This window comes from Egretta garzetta, unplaced genomic scaffold (genome assembly GCF_000687185.1).
Source record: "Egretta garzetta isolate BGI_Z169 unplaced genomic scaffold, ASM68718v1 scaffold138, whole genome shotgun sequence".
Classification (NCBI taxonomy): Eukaryota; Metazoa; Chordata; class Aves; order Pelecaniformes; family Ardeidae; genus Egretta; species Egretta garzetta.
The window spans coordinates 709,347-727,097 of NW_009260598.1; the positions used below are offsets into that span (position 1 = coordinate 709,347).

Below are 17,751 nucleotides of genomic sequence, written 5' to 3' on the forward strand. Positions count from 1 at the left end.
AAAAAAAAAAAAAAAAAAAAAAAAAAAGCTGTACAATGTTAGGGCTGGGAGACAAAGCATGGAAGAGAAAAGTGGGTTTTATACTGTGAAAAAGCCTTCTCATGCAAAACCACGGAACAGACATGAAACTTTGGTAGGTTTCATCTTCACAGATACAGCTGCGACAAAAAGCCTTTATTTTCGAAAAGGGATTATGTTCTAGACTGTTAGAGATACCTTTCGGTACTTGTAAGAGGGATTTTTGTTTTGTTTTTTTAAATCTTAAAGTCTTCTAACTATTACTGTCAGGTTTATCACCCCATTTCCCATATTATTCTGCTGTGTCAAAAATCCCATGTGTAATAGTAGCTGGGACTAGACACAGAAATTTGTCTCAGGTATGGCCTTTTATGAAACAATAAGCAAGAGAACTGGTAATGCCTAGAAAGCCTTATGAAAGATGTCCCCTATGCAGGGCATATCTTAGATGAAGACCTATTTCTATATCTTTGTTGCTTAATCAAGGCAAAGAAGAGAGAACTTCTGCATAATCTGGCAAGGGTGAACAGTGAGTGGAAACAGTAATTTCAGTATCTACCTTCTACTATGTCACTCATATTTCTATAGTTTTTCAACTTCATGGAGACTACAACCCTAATCAACTTGTCGAAGCAGAAAGCAGGTTCAGGAGACACAGATGAAAATGGACAAGCAGTGTGATCATTAGTCTTATTTCCCCAGAATACCAACCTAAAGATCTTGGGTATCAAAATCCAAAAGCAGAATCTCAAAGCAAATGTAAGTATGCCATTTTTTTTTTTTAAAGGAATCAGTAACTAATGCTTACCTAAAATAGAAGTTGCTAGAAAGGTCCACATTTTGAAAGATTCTCAGATACCTAGCAAAATAATTCAAGTTAAAGGCAAAGTTATTACTTTAACCAGACAGACCCCAAGAAGTCACTCAGAGGATCTCAGAGATTAAACTACATATAAATACAGACTCTTGTGGTAAATTCCCCATTTATCTTACTGTAATTGTTTTGACAGGTAATTCCACTAGAATGTCAGCATTTGGATTAAAGAAATCAAATAGCTTTTTTTTTAATCCAGTGCCGACTCGTGTATGTACGCTGCTTCTTTATGCAGTTGGAGATACAGCTGTAGTTCTACTTTCCACATACATAAGTCAAATTCTCTAGGACTTTACACAAGCAAACTCCCAACAGTACTATAAAAGAATTAAACATTTTCAGTGTTATTCTCAAACAAGCGACCAAGAAAAGAAGTATCTATTTCAACCTGTCATGCACTTGCAAATTCTCAGAGGAAACCTTAACACTGTCTACAAAAAATAAAATGGCTAACACCATAAATATATAGGCTAGATAATATGGTCTGCTGCATTCTAAGAGGGGAGAATAAGGTATGACTGGTAGTAAACCTCAAAGTGGAAAATTTTAGTAGTTACCATTGGCTTGATTTACTACCTGACATCCATTTATTGTAAGCCATCACTTTTTGACTATTCACACTTTGTACAGACTGAAAAGCAGTTTATTGATATAATTTGTCTGGTATTTCATGGAAGGAAAGTTATCCCACCCTGATAAAAACACCACCAGGATGTACTTGTACATTTCATACAAGGTTCCTTGCTCATCAGAGGCTCAAATTTCTTTCTTCAGAAAGGAGTCACAGAAAGGAAAAAAGAAGCTAAACTTACCAGTTTCACAAGATTCTGACAGCACAAAATCATTAAATTAAATAATCTACTTGGCACTTCTTGAAGGGCACAAAAGAACTCTTCAGGCAGGATTAACATGATGCTAGAGCTACTATCAAAAGAACAGTACCCTGAACAACATAAACCAGTATTAGCATTACTTTGCCCTTGTAAGAACAATGTTTATATTGGATGCTTCATGGTGCACATTTGCTAGGATGTAGCTCTGACATGGAGGTGACATGGGGATGTGGACAAAAAGCTCTAAAAGACTGTAACAGTTGTATTTACCCTCCAGGTTAGAGGCCACAGAACTTGTGGCCCATTCTCCACGCTTCCACATTAATATATTAGCTAAGATAAAATGGCTTGAATGACATACTAACAGAAGGAAATCCATGACCGAAATTTCTAGTCGCAGTTCACCATTGCTTAGAAAATATTCAAAAAGTACACACTGTTTGCCACCATTATTTACCTGGCTTCATCAGGATGAGTGACTCTTACAGAGTCATTTGGAATGTAGATCATATTTGTATCTTCTATTTTATATATTGCATGACCTCCAATATCTGCCATTTTTCTTCTTTTTGTTATTAACACAATGTAGTAGCCTTCTAAAAACCTGACAAAACCTGTTAAAATGACATTAAAATACTATTAGTTGGATGTTTGTACGGATCTGATCAAACATATTTAGAAAAACAGTATCAGAACTGTTTCAAGACTACATAAAATTTGTGTTTGTTCTTAATGTTATATGTATAATGTGCGTATCTATACACACACAAAAATATACATATACATAGATGCAGTCTTACAATTCACCCCCAGTAACGGTTAATCAATGAAGTATATAGTTTTTACTTTTTCTCCTCTCCACTGTACATATTTTTAATATTAGGTAGCAAAGTTAAGACATTGAAAATTCAGAATAAGTTGCTGTCTACTGAAGATACTTGTATTTGCTTTTTATAGGACTCTCCTTATTCAGAGCGAGGCATACCCTAATTACCTCAGACACCAAAAGGTTATCTTTCCAGGGCAAGGAGAAATCCCAATCTCCAATCTTCTTTTCAGGTTTATGTATTCTCTACTGGGGAGATGCACAGAACAGCAAAAGGAGTTGAGGGTACTCTAACACCTTTGTGCTCTCTCTCCTTAACAGCAGGGAATGAAATTCCCTGTCTACAGCAGCATCTCCGCCAAATTAGCCACAATTCAGAGCATCTGGATAATCCCTTCTTTCTATTTCCTCCCTCAGATACCAACACCTGACCATGCTGAAGTCCAGAGGGCTAAGGAAGTAGAACAGGCAGTCTCTGCCTTTACTGCCTACCAAAAGAAGGCTTCCAAAGCCTCCATCCTCATTCCCTAATTTTAAAGGGCATAGCCATGCTTCTGCGTAGAGCTGCTTCTTTGGATATCTCTATCACCTATCATTAGGAAAAAAGCATAACAAACCTTTAAATACAATACTAATGTATAAGTTGAAATTAAAAATAGAAACATGTAACCACCCCTGAACCCAAATTTGTTTTTAATACAGTATAGACAGTGATACAGCAGTACTAAGTTTTAATAACTAATAAATTACATGCATTAGCTCTTGGGAGGTAGCTACTTTGATGGATTGCTACTAACAAAGAGCCTGAAACTCAGTAACTGCTGCACTGTCAACAAATATATTAACTGGGGAGGAAAACAATGCCCTCACAATTCACATTTTAACTTGTATTTATTTTCAGATCTTTTAGCTTTGCATTATAAATTAAAGAAAGAAGATGAGCAAAGCACATTTTCCTCCCTGTCACTGCTGGAGGTTGCAATGTGATCGAAGGAACTGCAATTCTTTTCTTCTGCCTTATTAGCTCCCCTTGGAAAAACTCTCTCACCTGCACAAGGACAGGAGACCCTGCTGACAATAAAAAACAAAGTCTTCCATTTGAAGCAGCTAGACTATTGAATTTCAGTTGTTAAATAGCAGTCAAAAGTTCTTCCTGCACCCTCCGGGTACCAAAATCACTTAAGTGAACAGTCGCTATCCTTTGAATTTCAACAAATGTTACACCAAAGTCTGATAAGGAACCCAGCTTTTCCCCTTGGTGGTTCTCTCCATTTAAAAGCAACTTCTACTTTTAAACACTATACAGTGAACCAGAATTTAGCCTATCAGCACCCCCATTCTGCATGCACTGAATGCACTGTCTCTAGTTAACGAAATAATCAGAGAACAAAGCAAAGCTGTCCTTTCCAATTCTACAAAAATAGCCCTATCCTGACCTGAGCCAGGAGGCAGAAATGAATGACCAGCTGCATTTCCTCAAATTAGATGTTTATACATACAGATATGATTAGGTAGGATCAAGATGGGAGATATATAAAGCATATACTTTACAAGTGCAAGATAATCTGAAGATCACTAAGAGAGCACATTACTTCTAAAAAGATAATCTAGAAATAGTACACCATATCTGATAACCAATACATTTGTCCAGCTACAGAATATAAACTCTCCTGTTATGAGGAGTACATATAAACCAACATACAACTGAGATGCAAAATTTTCATTTAACACAACCACTTTCCAACCAAATACATTATCTCATCCTTAGATAGTGAGCACTGATGGCTTGTGCAAAAAAACCCCAATGCTGCAAGACTGTTAGAAACTTCTTTAGGTTACCCATATAATTAATATTCTTAAAGTAATAAGGAACATACACTTCATCTGAGGAATTTCTGAAAAGGTCATCCATTGACAGGTTCCAAAATGCTTCATGGGCCAAAAGAATACAGAAGAAAGTTTGCTCTATCTGACACTTTTGATAGAATACTAATAGTATTTTCTTATGTTTTGGTTGATATGCAAAATTCAGGAGCATCTTTTAAAGTAACTGCAGTCTCTACCTTCTCTGCATCTTTGGATTTAGATGTTCAGGTGTATATTGATGCAAAAAAATGTTCCTTGGGGATGCCAGTGCACACATTAACATTTACTTTGGAGACATCACCCATCAGTATATTGACCTCAGTATCTGACAACAGGGAGGAAAGTAGCAACTTTCAGATTAAGTTAGAAGCTGAATTATGGACAGCTGATCATAATTTAAAAATTCAGTTGACATACTAGTCAGTTACACTTGTTCAAACATGGAAGAGAAATACTGAAATATGTCACTGCAAAAGGTTAGCCGAAGAGAAAATTAAGTCATCTTTCTGAATAGTATGTGATGATGAAATACAACCTAATAAAGGATGTCAACTTTTGTTTTCTTTTAAAAAAGCATTCTGTGAGCTCTGGAATTCAGAAGGCCATGTTCCACATAATTTGTCTCTTGCAGTCAGTTGAGTTTAGTGAGATCTTCAACCAAGCTTCCAGAGTTTGGCCATTTCCTAGCTCTCTCCCTCAGTGATGAAGAGGAGACTAATTACAGCATCCCCATACTGGCCATCTGTTTTCACAAAATATTTCACAAAATACATAGAAACTTATTTATCTTTGAGAATGAACTTTCTCAATCCTCTTCAGTTTAAAAAAGAAATAAATCAAGGGGAGACAGACAAATACACAGTGTGACACAGTAAGCCTCACCTCCTTAAGAAATAAAAATTTTATAAAACCAAACAAATTTTATAAAACCAAACAAAACACTTACCTACTACACCAAAAGCAGAGACAGCTCGAGATAATCCAGAAGAGCCCTTCTGCCCAATCTTTGTTCTGTTTCCCAGGTCTAAACGGCCAAGAAGTTCCCTCACCTCTTGTTGCGTATACACATGCTTTAAAATAAAGTCACTTAGTTACTGCTTTGGTAGTTAAATGTTATGTCATGTCACAGAACAGAAGAATTTACTTAACATACAATAAACTAAGTGTCTGCTCTGCATCCTCTGTCTCCTGTTGCAGTCCTACCAACAAGTACAAGAAGTTTTTTTACACACAAAACCCACCATTCACTGCAATAGAAATAGTCACGGTCACACGTGAATTCAAGCATTTCTAAGTCTTAAATGTTAAGATTTTAAATCATAAACTTCTTGGAAAGGAATCAAGTCTTATTCTATTGTGCACATTAAGAGTCTTGTTGCTGGTGTTTAATGTGTTTCAGGTATGATATATCAGAAACACTAAAAATTTGGCTAAATAGTAATTAAATGTATTTTGCACTTAGAACAGCATAGCTGAATGTAAGGAAACCATTGGGAACATATACATAACAAACTGAAAAACTTGGGAAAACTTCATTAAAGTGAACATGCTCTTTGGAGATCTTGTGGCCACTCCCATACTGTAACTACTCATTATCATACTAATAATGTTGAGAGAGTTGGGATTGACCAGCCTGCAGAAGGGGGGATCTTACCGATGTGTATAAATACCGGGTAGAAGGGAGTCTGAAGCAGACTCTTCTCAGTGGTATCCAGAGGGAAAGGGCACAAATTGAAACAAGAAATTCCATTTGAACATAAGAAAAAGATTTTATACTGTGAGGATGGTTGAACACTGGAACAGGTTACCATGAGATCTTGTGGAGCCTCCAGCCATATTCAAACCCAACTGAGCATGGCCCTGAGCAACCTGATCTAGTTGACATTGCTCTGAGCACAAGGCAGATTAAACATATAATATTTAAATTTGCTCCATATAGACAGTATTATTTGAAATAACTGGAAAAAACTAAATAGAGAAGCACTCACCTTATCATCGATTATAACCAAATCCTTTGGTTCAGTGCGATCTATTTTCAAAACACGGTATTTGGTTTCTGCAGGATTACTTCCAACGAGAAAATACCGCTACATTAAAAAAAAAAAGTCATAATATTATACGAGATAAAGCAACCACAGCCCATCATAACATAAGACATCAGCAATGTCATTGATATAGTTTCTAGACTAGATCCATTTCAACTAACATTAAATATGTAATGTTCCACATAGACTGTGAATAAATGTTTTAGACATCAGTACCTTAGGTAGGTACGTTTATATACAGTAAACCTTTATAACTTACAAGACCTCGTTCTCTCCACTGTACAAGGAGGAAAAAAAATTTAAAACTGAAGAAAGGTGAAAGCTTTTTTAGAGAGAAAAAAAACGTAACTTACACCAGGCACTGTCCAACTACACCCTGCCCCAGCCATTAGTGTCTTCCCATTTGCTTTGCAAAATTTAGCAGAAGCTTATACCCAAGTTTGTAACTTTTTATAATTTAAAACTACTGATACCATTTTCTAGTCCATTGCTATTTCTGCCAACTGGTCTTTCCAAGTCCATACAGAAAAAATATAAGTACTTTAGTACTGCAAGTTTTCTTCATTTTTTTTTATTTATATTTGCTATGATAAACTTCCTACCAATGTTCTTCCACAACACTCAAGTTTAATTTGACTACCCGTGTTTTAAAAAAAAAGACTAGCTTTATTTTTCATTTAAACTATGAAAGAAAGACGATCGATAAACATATAATGTGTCCATTTCTTGTTTAAGGCAACCAAACTATAATGAATTTTTACATTTAGAAGAATTAACAGCAAGCACAGGTTGCAGGACTGACTTGCTATAAGCAGCTCTCATTTTACTAATTCATTTAATCAGTGTGCTGCTACCACACAGCAAGGTGTAACTCATTAATAATGCTCAGCCTAGTAGGAAAGCATGGCAAATTCATGTGGATCTATGCAGCCAGCTCTTAACTTTAAAAGTCACATGGATTTAAGATGTGGGAGAGGAAACCAATAATAACATTCATACAAACAGCAGAATTTCAAAATTTATACCAATTAGATGTCAAGAAACATCTTTACTGTCAAAATATTTCAAGTGAAAGAAGAACCTAAAGCCCTCTTCAGCTTCCTTGAAATCACAAAAGCATCTAGATAGTTAGTAAGCCCTGCAAAAGAAAAAATACTTAACTTCAAGAGCTATAAAACAGAACACCACAAACTCCTGGCTCCACCTTGTACACCGACATTACAGTGCCTACTGAGTGGCAGTTTTTGCTGTTTACTCCTAAATGATAGTAAAGAAGGCCCTTCAAAGTCACATACCATTGTTGCACTCCCTCACTGAAGCCTTCGAGGCAGCACTTTAGCACAAGAAACTGTTCCCTACCGGTTTTTTAGCAACGATGTGCTGCTGTGCGCAGCCCAGGCTCCCTAGCCTGCCTGCCTCAGAGTATCCTCCGCAGGAGATCCCACAATGCCAAAATCTGTTTCCCAGGAGGGAAATCGTAATGACAGGGAGCGGGTTGGAGCCCCCGCTGCAAGGCACTGAATGGGTGGAGGACAGAGCTCTTCTTCTTGGTATCACCCACCAGCAAGTAACACCAAATGACCAAGACAGACACTTGCTTAGACCATGCCATCATACCACCTTTTTCTTCACACGGTAGAAAGTGAATGGGCAGAGGGAAATACCATATTCATTTGTAATACACAGATGATCCGTTAGTTTGCATTTTAGGAGTGCTGCTTCTCTATTTGTAGAAAATTGTTAATTAATTAAAGCTAAACGATTTTAAGTAGTCCATAATACTGCAACACAGCTCGGTGATATCCCCCTTTGTCCAGCTCATTAAATGAGTGCAATTTCTTCCTGACATGACACCTATGGTTACTGACAGATCATCCTGAATAAAAATAGAACAGTACAACTTTAAGATGCTTGTCCAAACAGCAGTTTGGACCAAAGACCACATTTAAAATTGGAAGATGGCACGTGACACGCAAGAAGAAAGAGACAGAGAGAGATGGATATAGAGTCGTAAATGCTATTACTAAGGAAGTTCAGCTGGATACTTTTCCATTTCCATTTTAATAGACCGATGAAACATAAGGAAGCGCTATGAGGAACACATCGCTCACATCAGCTTGGCAGCTGCTATAGTGAGCCATGCTCAGCTACAGCGCTGGCGGGTAAGCACTGCTGCTGCTTGGAACAGCAGCAGAGTTAGATTAGACAAGAAGTAATTGCATCTGCAGACTACTATGATAGCAACCACCATAATGAGTGGTACTTAACAAGCTCTCTCTGAAGTCCTTTAAGGACTAATTTAGGGGTTTTGTTTCAAGTTAGAAAGCTAGGCTGTGTAATGTATTGAGGAAGGTCAGTTGAGAACAGCATCAAAACCCAGCATCAACAGGCTTGAAGAAGCCACCTTCTTAGAAAGCCAGGCAATGGGAAATCTCGATTTAGCAAATGAGAATCTCACCCACTACATGTTAGAGGATATTCTTGTGGAAATAATAAAGAAGGAAACATATGCAAAAACTTGAATTTGGACAAATCCTCAAAACTGTGAGCCCAAAATTAGACTCTAACTTTGGAAGTTTTCAGGACTAGCTAGCAATCAACAACCCCAGAATTAGTTGAAAAATGGCATGATATGCCAAGCTCATGTTCAACCTTCAAGGTCTGAAATGAAAACAAAGAAGATATGAAAACTAACAATGCAAAAATTAAACTAAAAAAGACATTTTTGCATTAGCTGCTTCTGCTACGTAATTTATGCATCTAATGAATAAATAAGTCTGTCTTACTGGATGATATGGAGCACAAGTGAAATCACATCAGACATGTACTGCAATTAAATTTGCCATCACACAAACACTAGGAAAGAATAAAGAAAAATACCAAATCAACACAACACTGAGCATGCATCATCAAACAAATTAATTTCTGAGGTTGCAACATAATTGTAAAATTAACCAAAGCTAAAATGTGCTGTACTGTTTACAACTGGTTTGACTAACAGAAATCATTACAGTAAAAGAAATGAGAATCCACAGGTAAGCTACAGAAACCTTTCTGGGAGTTTCTATCTTTGTTCTCGTATTTCATTTATTACTATGTTGAACCAAACAAATTGAAGCATTTTCTAAATGTCTCAAACAATTCCACTCCACAGCACAGCCACTGCATTTAGACAAATGGACAACCTTGACCAACAAAGCACTTTCTTGACAGAACAGTACACAAGGAGAAACCGTGCAGACTTCCTCGTACTACTCTGCCGAAGTTCTTTATCCATCACCCGAGAGGAAACATGCTGTTCCAGGTTTAGTCTGCCCTTGGCCTCGCTGAAAGTTGTTAACAAGCGCACTTCACCAGCCATGGCAGTGCACCACGCAGGTACTTGCCTATGAGATCTGGACTGAAGCTTCATTTATTGCACCATTATCACTAAGCAACCACAAGACAGGAACAATCATTAGTTGCTTCCACCTGGGACTAAGTTTTAACCAAAGCAATCTAATTGAAAGGCCTTACACCCTCTTTTATCAATCTTTTGATTCATCCAAACCAATAAAAATAGCTGCTTCTAAAAGGAATCTAAACAAAATAAAAAACTTCTAACTGCAAATTGCTGTTTATAATGGCAGGATAATAGTTTTGAAATCAAACATTCTGCCCACAATTTTTTTTTTCCTTTAAGATTACTTCTTAGAACTCCTGGTCTAAAGCTATGGTTTGCTGCTTTGTATAGACTAATTATCATTAAGAACTGTTAGCACTGTAAAGAGCTTATTTCACTCATCAGTTAAAAAGCAACACACAGCTTCATCAGCAGAAAAAATAAAGAAATTAAAATACACCAGAAGTTACTTGAAAAATATGGCAATGCACTAATACAGCCTATTTTTAAACCTGCAAATAAGATAAAGAAAACACTTAAGAACTGATACCAAATGCTCGCAAAAGATACCTGTTAAGCCCATGGATAGGTCTAAAACCACAAAGGCCTGAGGCAGGGTGGTGGGTTGACCTTGGCCAGCTGCGAGACCCCCACCCAGCCGCTCTCTCGCTCCCCCTCCTCAATAGGACAGGCAGAGAAAACAAGATGGAAAAGGTGATGCCTAACACTTACCGTCACAGGCAAAACAGACTTGACTTGGGGAAAATGAATGTAATTTATTGACAATTAAAATAGGTTCTGATAGGGAGAAACAAAGATAAATTAAAACACCGTTCCCCCCTCAGGCTCCTTTCTTCCCATGCACAGCTTTGCTCCCAACTCCTCTGCCTTCCCCCTGCCCTGAGCAGCGCAGGGGGTGGGAAATGGGGGGCTGCAGTCAGTTTGTAACAGTTCCACCTCACTTTTCCCTCCTCCAGCGTGGGTCCTCTCCACAAGCTGCAGCTCCTTCGGGAAATACCCCTCTACTCCAACATGGTTCTCGCTAGGGGCTGCAGGGGGTCTCTGGCACCTGGACCACCTCCTTCTTCAGGAACCTTGGTGTCTGCAGGGCTGTTCCTCTCACATTTTTCCTCACTCCTTTCTCTCACAGCTGCCGCTTAGCGTTTTTTTACTCTCTCAAACACATTATCACAGAGCACTGAATATCCTGGCTGAGGGGCTCAGCCGTACCCTGTGATGGTTCAGCTGGAGCCGGCTGGAACCAGCCATGTCTGGCACAGGGCGGCCCCGGCCTCTCCTCACAGAGGCCACCCTGCATCCCCCAGCACATGGGCACCCGCACCCAAACAGGAAGGTATTCACGTGCCAGTCATGCTTTCTGTCAGCCTAAAGAAACACACGGGGTTGCCAGACGAAAAACCTTCATGGGAACACTGACTTTGGATCAGCACACTATGATCTCTCTGCTTTAATTTATGCTTAAATGGGCAGTGCAATGGTAACTGTCACCTGCCAACAGACCTCCACCCTCCTCCACAACAGACATGAAGTTATGCAAGAAAAAAGCCTCTTCCTCATATTTTTGTGGTAGTTTTAATATGTACTGAACTTGACTGTAGATCAGAAATCTTCAAGGCATAAACAAGATACTAAATAGGATCAAAAAAGGTACAGGTTTAGCCTTTTTTAGAGAAAAAGAAGCAAAAGAAGGGGAGAAAAATAATAAATACACCTAGATGAAAACTCTACTAAGTTCTTTCTTTCTATAGATCCTAGAGCAACTCAGGAATTGTCTCTTTCATCTCTCACAGAAACTGGCAGAATGACATGAGGAAAGGAAGAAATGGTAAGGGGTGAAAAGAGGTACCTGAAAATAGCAAAAAAAACTCAGTTGGCACGCTGTCTGCTTCCTGTGATCTGTTGGAATTTTTCAAAAGAAGCTCTTTCAAGATGAGAAATTTTAGTACACAACCTGCCAAGCACCACTCTCAGGGCACACAGGAATGGCTGCCCACCCTGCATCCTATAGCCACAGGATTCGGCAATTCCCTTTTGTCCCAAGGCAAGCAAAGCTTTTTTGTCCCCAGTGGGACTTCACTCTTGCTGAGGGATTCCTCAAGATTCTCCCTTCTAATTTTCAGCTAAATCTGTTAATGAACAATCTAGATATTTTCCTTTAGCCAAACATTTCTCCCCTCTTTAGCATCTATTCTTCTGGAATGCTTTCAGACACATAAGTAACTGGACCCCTTTTCAGCACTCACTTCAATAGATTACAGAAATCTTGCTATCCATTTGCTCATCTCAAGACATCTCTAGCATCTATGTTACATCACCGGAGCTGTTCCTGGCTGAATTCTTGTTTCTTAAATGAATATGGACAGAAAGCATACACTACGTACCATACAAGGTCTCATTACAGAGATACATTAGTATTTCTCATTAATGACCATACCACAAAAGACCACATCTGCCTTTTTCAGAGTTGTACTTCATCAACGGCTCAACCTCCCACCCCTTTTCCAGATAAAACACCCAGATCCTCCTCTTCCTCCTCTACTGCTTCTGAATTGATACTCTACAAACTTTTACTGGTGTGTAATCGATCCTAACGTGCACAAAGTTTCATAATATACCATTCGATTTCAAATTATTTCTTTTATCTACTCATGAGGGTCATCATCATTTCTTCCTATCTGTGCTCTAATCATTCTAATTACCTGCAATATTTCAAAACTCTAATCACAGCTGACCCACATTTCAGGCTAATAACATTACTGAAAATGCTGAAGCATATTGGTCATAAAACCATTACTTGAAAAATAATCAACCCTATGAGATGATTCCTTATTCACTTCACACTAACTTCTCTACTAACCTCCCTTCTTCCGTTCATGAAGCCAGAGATTTTCTTTGTGGCACTGAACCTTTATAGAGGATTTGGTTTAAACACATAAGGCTATCTAATTTTTAGATGAAGTGCAAAACAAACAGGTTAATCTGATAGCATCTTTGTAAATCTAGACCGCATTTTATGTCATTTACCTCAGTTTTCAATTACTTTTCTATAGAAAATTACGTACAAGACTTCAGAATGGATTAAATATTCCATTTATCATGTTCCAGTCACAGCACCACCCTTGACTTGAACAACTTGAAAATACTTACAGTCATTCTGCTGTTTAGCATGCCTACATCTTCAAATTTCCAGGATGGACACAATATTACTCTTCAACTTCAGCATGTTGAAAATATTGAATTTTATTTCTACACCAACACTGATTGTTCCCTTTTTCATAACCTCAGTTTTGTTATCTTTACCCCTCATTCAGTATATTCATATTAATAAAGTACATTCTTACTTTAAACATGGAAAAATACTCATTTAGTTTTAGGGTCAACATAACAAACATAATTTTGAAAATAAAAAATAGTGATAGAAAATACCTATTTTTCTCCATCCTTCAGTTACATTTAAATACATCAATTTGTGATAATTTATCCACAAACCCCTCGTTGCCATTCTATCCAGAAAAGTGGTGCTACCACTTTTGAACTTTATTTTGTTCTGCCTGAATAGCATATATGCTTTAAAACTTGTGGTGTTCTCATCACTGCTATTCTACCACATATCTGCCATACTCAAACGGTCTCAGATCCCAAATATGCCAGTTGATTAAGTTTCTCTATTTTATTGCCCATTTACCTAGCACTATATCAAGACATTTAAGGCAGAAACAGTGCTTTCCTGAGGTTCACAAAACTCCTTCCCTCATCCCAACTCCATCCCCTGGTCCATTACATCATCATCATTCCTGGAATGCCATTACAGAGGGAATAGGACAGTCGGCCAAGAGGGGCTGTCTTCTACTAATGAAACCGTTCCAGAGAGACCAAATTTCACCACCACTAGAAAATTAAAATAGCTAATGGTTGCCCAGTAGATTGTTCACTACTTTCAACATTCTTTTAAGCGCATCAGATAACCACCTATATAAATCAGTGCACTTCATAATTCAATAAAAATTCTGTAGCTTTTTCTGTGAAATCATCTTCTACATTAAAGTTTCTCCAATTTGACCACAGACTAACTTCAGCATTAAATAAGCAAACCTTGGTTTTGTTTTGTTAATACAAAAACATTCAACTCATTTTTAGAAGAGATGAAATTTAAAAAAAAAAAAAAAAAAAAGAAACAACCCACATAGTTTTCCCTGGGGAAAAGGGCTGAAAAATCTACAGGTAATTATGCTAGTCACAGGGCTTAATAAGCTTGTGCAAGTCATTTGGGTACTGTGGAGATACAGACTGTAGAAGAACCTGATTAGAATAAAACAATATTAATTAAGCCTCATAATATCCTGAAAGATAGGCAAGTGATATGCCTTCACTGAGATGGCACAAATTGACTTGTTCAATGTCACACCGCCTCAGGGGAATGATAATTTCCAATGAACTAACCTACAGCTTTCAGGTGGGCTTCATTTGGGGGATACACAAAAGTTCCATCTTCTCCTGAAGAAGAGAGGAAAATATCTCCCATTTCTTATTAGTCATATTGCTGAAATATCTTTACTGCCCTCTGGTGTGCATTTCAGCAGTAAATTTATGCATAAAATGAAAGATAATTGGCACTGATCTGAATACAACTGTTTCAGTTCATTTTTCTGACTACTTCTAAACAAGCCTTCAGCTTCCCAGGACAAACAGGAGATATAATTCACATCTCCATTGCATTTATTGACCCAAAGCATCAGTTTAAAAGGTAGGTCTCAGCAACTACCCTGAATATAAACGTTAATTGAAAATACAGAATTTTGCTCTCTGGTGCTTCATTTGACACTGTGAATTCAGTTCTCCTCACTTCTAGGAGTCTTTCTTGTTTGACTCCAACAACACTACCAGAGCTTTTCCTGTTTGACTTAAATACTGCTACTGTATTCTTAACTCAAAAAAACCCAAAACCAACAACAACAACAACAAAAAAAAACCCAACCTGCCTAACCATTTCCACTTTCTGATCCATGTAATCTTTTCCTCCTTTAACACAGACGGGTTTTACAGGAACAAGCGGTGTTAACTCCGCTGTTTCTCCCAGTGCTGACAACTTAAGTCATCCCTTCCCTGCCCACTCAAGGCCTCCGCAAGGAATCTTAGGATATAGTTCCACATTCACCTGTATCTGATAGAACTCCTAGTTCCACATGCTTACATCGCAAGTATATGGCCTTAGGGAAATCTGAAGAGTAACTTGCAGCAGGAGAAAGTTATTCAGTTTTCTGCCTGGGTGATGCTTCCATCACATCCATGACTAACAGCCACAGCTGGCAACTGCATGATTGTGAGATTTTATGCAAAGGAGGCTGCATGCCGGGTACCTGGGGGAGAAGAAGTGGGAACTTGTGTCAGCAGGCCAACGTGACACAGCATCAGCTGTAACAGCAAATTTCCCTCTAAAAATCTGTGTGACCTGATCAAGTCTGAAGCCCGGTTCTGGGCTCCCCAGTACAAGATAGACATTGGGCTACCAAGATGATCAGGAAGATAGAGCACATCAAGCACTGGGAGAGACTGAGAGAACTGGGTTTGCTCAGTTTCAGAATGCTTTAGAGCAGGACCTTACTGCTGTCTAAAACTACCTAACGAGAAGCTGTAGATAAGGGGTGAACAGTGGATGGACAAGATGCAACAGGTACAAGTTGAATCATGCAAAATTCTGGCTTAAGGAATTTCTTCCCCACCCCCTTTTTTTTAAAAAAAAAACAAACAAAAAACAAAAAACCACGATGAGGGTGGCCAAGCTGTAGAACACGTTGTCTGCAGAGGCTGCAGAATCTCCATACTTGGAGATATTCAAGACTCAGCTGGACACAGCCCTGACATCATGCTCTCATTGAAGCTTCTTTGAGCAGGGGGCTGAACAAGGTGAACTGCAGAAGTCCCTTCCAGCCTACATGAATCTGTGATTTTATTGAGTGCATCAACCCTTTTCAAATAATGCCTCCAAAATTATTCCTATAGCATTTTTCCTTTGAAAAAAAAAAAAAAAGGACTAGTATTTTAATTTCAGAACTCATGGATGAGGACTGCAACTCGTGCTAGTATAGGATACTGTTTCATTTTGCAGTGGGAACATATAACCATATTCAGGGAAAGTATTCCATTTACATCCCCCCCAAGAAGTGGCTGAATAAACAGCTCTGAGACACCATTACTCAGCTGAGACATTTCAGGCAGCACGTGCTGGTCCACAAACCACAGCCTCTCACAGCTGATGAAAACCATCTTCCCTCCCTGAGCCATCAGGACTGCTGGATCTGCCCCTTCCTGAATTCTGAATGCAGCAAAGCATGGGCAAACCCACCCATTCAGGCAGATACTGCCAGCTACCGCTAGCCCGATGTGAAAGACTGGGGCTCCTGAACTAACCAGGATCAACTTGAGAGGCCAAGGGAACTGTCGCTAGCTGACAGAAGCCCTAAAGCATAATACTGTCTCTGTAAATAGCAGGCTATCTCTCAGCAACCGAGCCTTAAAGCGCAGAGAAAACTCAGCCAGATATCCACACATGCCAGTCACGAAAAGTCAAATCTCAGCTATATGAAAAGCAGCATGAGTTGTGAGCCAAGAGTGACTACATTCAGGAATTCAGGACCTGATTCAGGAATTGCACTTCCCCACTGCCCTTCTCCCATGTAGCAATAATTTAGCTGAAAATAAAACAATAGTGTTTTCCAGCAACGCTGAGAAAGATGCATTAAGGCAGCCATCGAAATTCCTTTATGCATAGGTGAAAACAAGTAACATTCTGGAAAGCAAGAGTAATTGCAATTTTTCCTTTTACTGGTACCAATAATTCTGCAGGTTTTAATCTGCCATTTTGGTACATTTATCAAGAGGCTACGCTGACTTCACTGTAAAAACTACCTATTATTGCTAACAGGTAACATCTGAACTTAGAACTAGAGCCAACTGTTGTGCTTAAGGCCACGGCACCTAACTCTATCCCAAACTACCTCAAGTGAAAGCCAACGTTCTACGAAACAAGAGAAACTACACAAAGGCATTTGATTGGGAACTAAAGGACCATAAACACGGTGGTATTATCTGAGGTTGTTTGCACCAAGAGTTGGACTCTGACTCACACATGGCGCTCATCACGTGGCTAAAGAAGCAATCACCACTCAAACCTCCCTTTGCCCGTGGCAAAAAAAAGTCCTGCGAATAGCACATCCCCAAAGTTTCTGCAACCGAATATTAAGGAATGCTAAAAATCTTCATCAGCTGACTTCCAGAGGTCAGCCTGAAAACCCTGAAAGTTGCTCCACAAGCCGTTCAGAGGATGAGAACTGAAATTTCTCAGAAGTAGTACACAGACAGGGGCAGGTGGTAACCCACTTCAGCCATCCCCTTTAAACTCGTAATTCGAATCTTCGTTCCGGGCAGCTGCAGCTGTCCCATTTTAATTCACCACGGCACTCCTCGGCACGGTCAGCCTGGCCGAGCGACACCAGCCACCCAACAGCACAAGCAGGTGGCTGGGCAGAGACCCGTGGCAGCAGCAGCAGCAGCGTGGGGCCTGGACCTCCCGGCCTGCGCTGCAGGGGCTCCAGCTCACAGCACCAGCTCGGCTCGGGTTCTCGACTTTGCGTAGGGCCAACAGCACTTAGGTCAGAAACCAGCTCTTCGTGTCAGGCAGAAGGCAGAGACGCGGTTTAGACAAGAACTTTAAAAAAAAAACTTATTTTAGTTACTCGTATGTTTTTGACGTGTGACCAAAAAAAAAAAAAACCAAAAAAACCAAGGATCGGTTCTTTGACAAGGTGGTGGCCAGCGAAGGCGGCAGCCCCGGGCAGGGCCAAGCCAGCAGGCCAGGGAGCAGGGGCATCCTCCCGCTCTGCCCCACG

At 39.2% G+C, this 17,751-nt stretch overlaps 1 protein-coding gene across 1 annotated transcript in view; it reads right to left on the reverse strand.

Moving 5' to 3' along the window:
• FIG4 (FIG4 phosphoinositide 5-phosphatase) overlaps positions 1-16,129 on the reverse strand; it is a 71,260-nt gene extending 55,131 nt beyond the window's left edge. Inside the window, exons 1-6 of the mRNA XM_035900308.1 lie at positions 16,060-16,129; positions 15,057-15,127; positions 6,406-6,504; positions 5,364-5,487; positions 2,183-2,339; positions 827-877 (exon numbers count right to left, since the gene is read on the reverse strand). Coding sequence (XP_035756201.1) covers positions 827-877; positions 2,183-2,339; positions 5,364-5,487; positions 6,406-6,504; positions 15,057-15,127; positions 16,060-16,129 — 572 coding nt within the window. The remainder of the gene's footprint in view (positions 1-826; positions 878-2,182; positions 2,340-5,363; positions 5,488-6,405; positions 6,505-15,056; positions 15,128-16,059) is intronic.
• Positions 16,130-17,751: the final 1,622 nt, after the last annotated feature.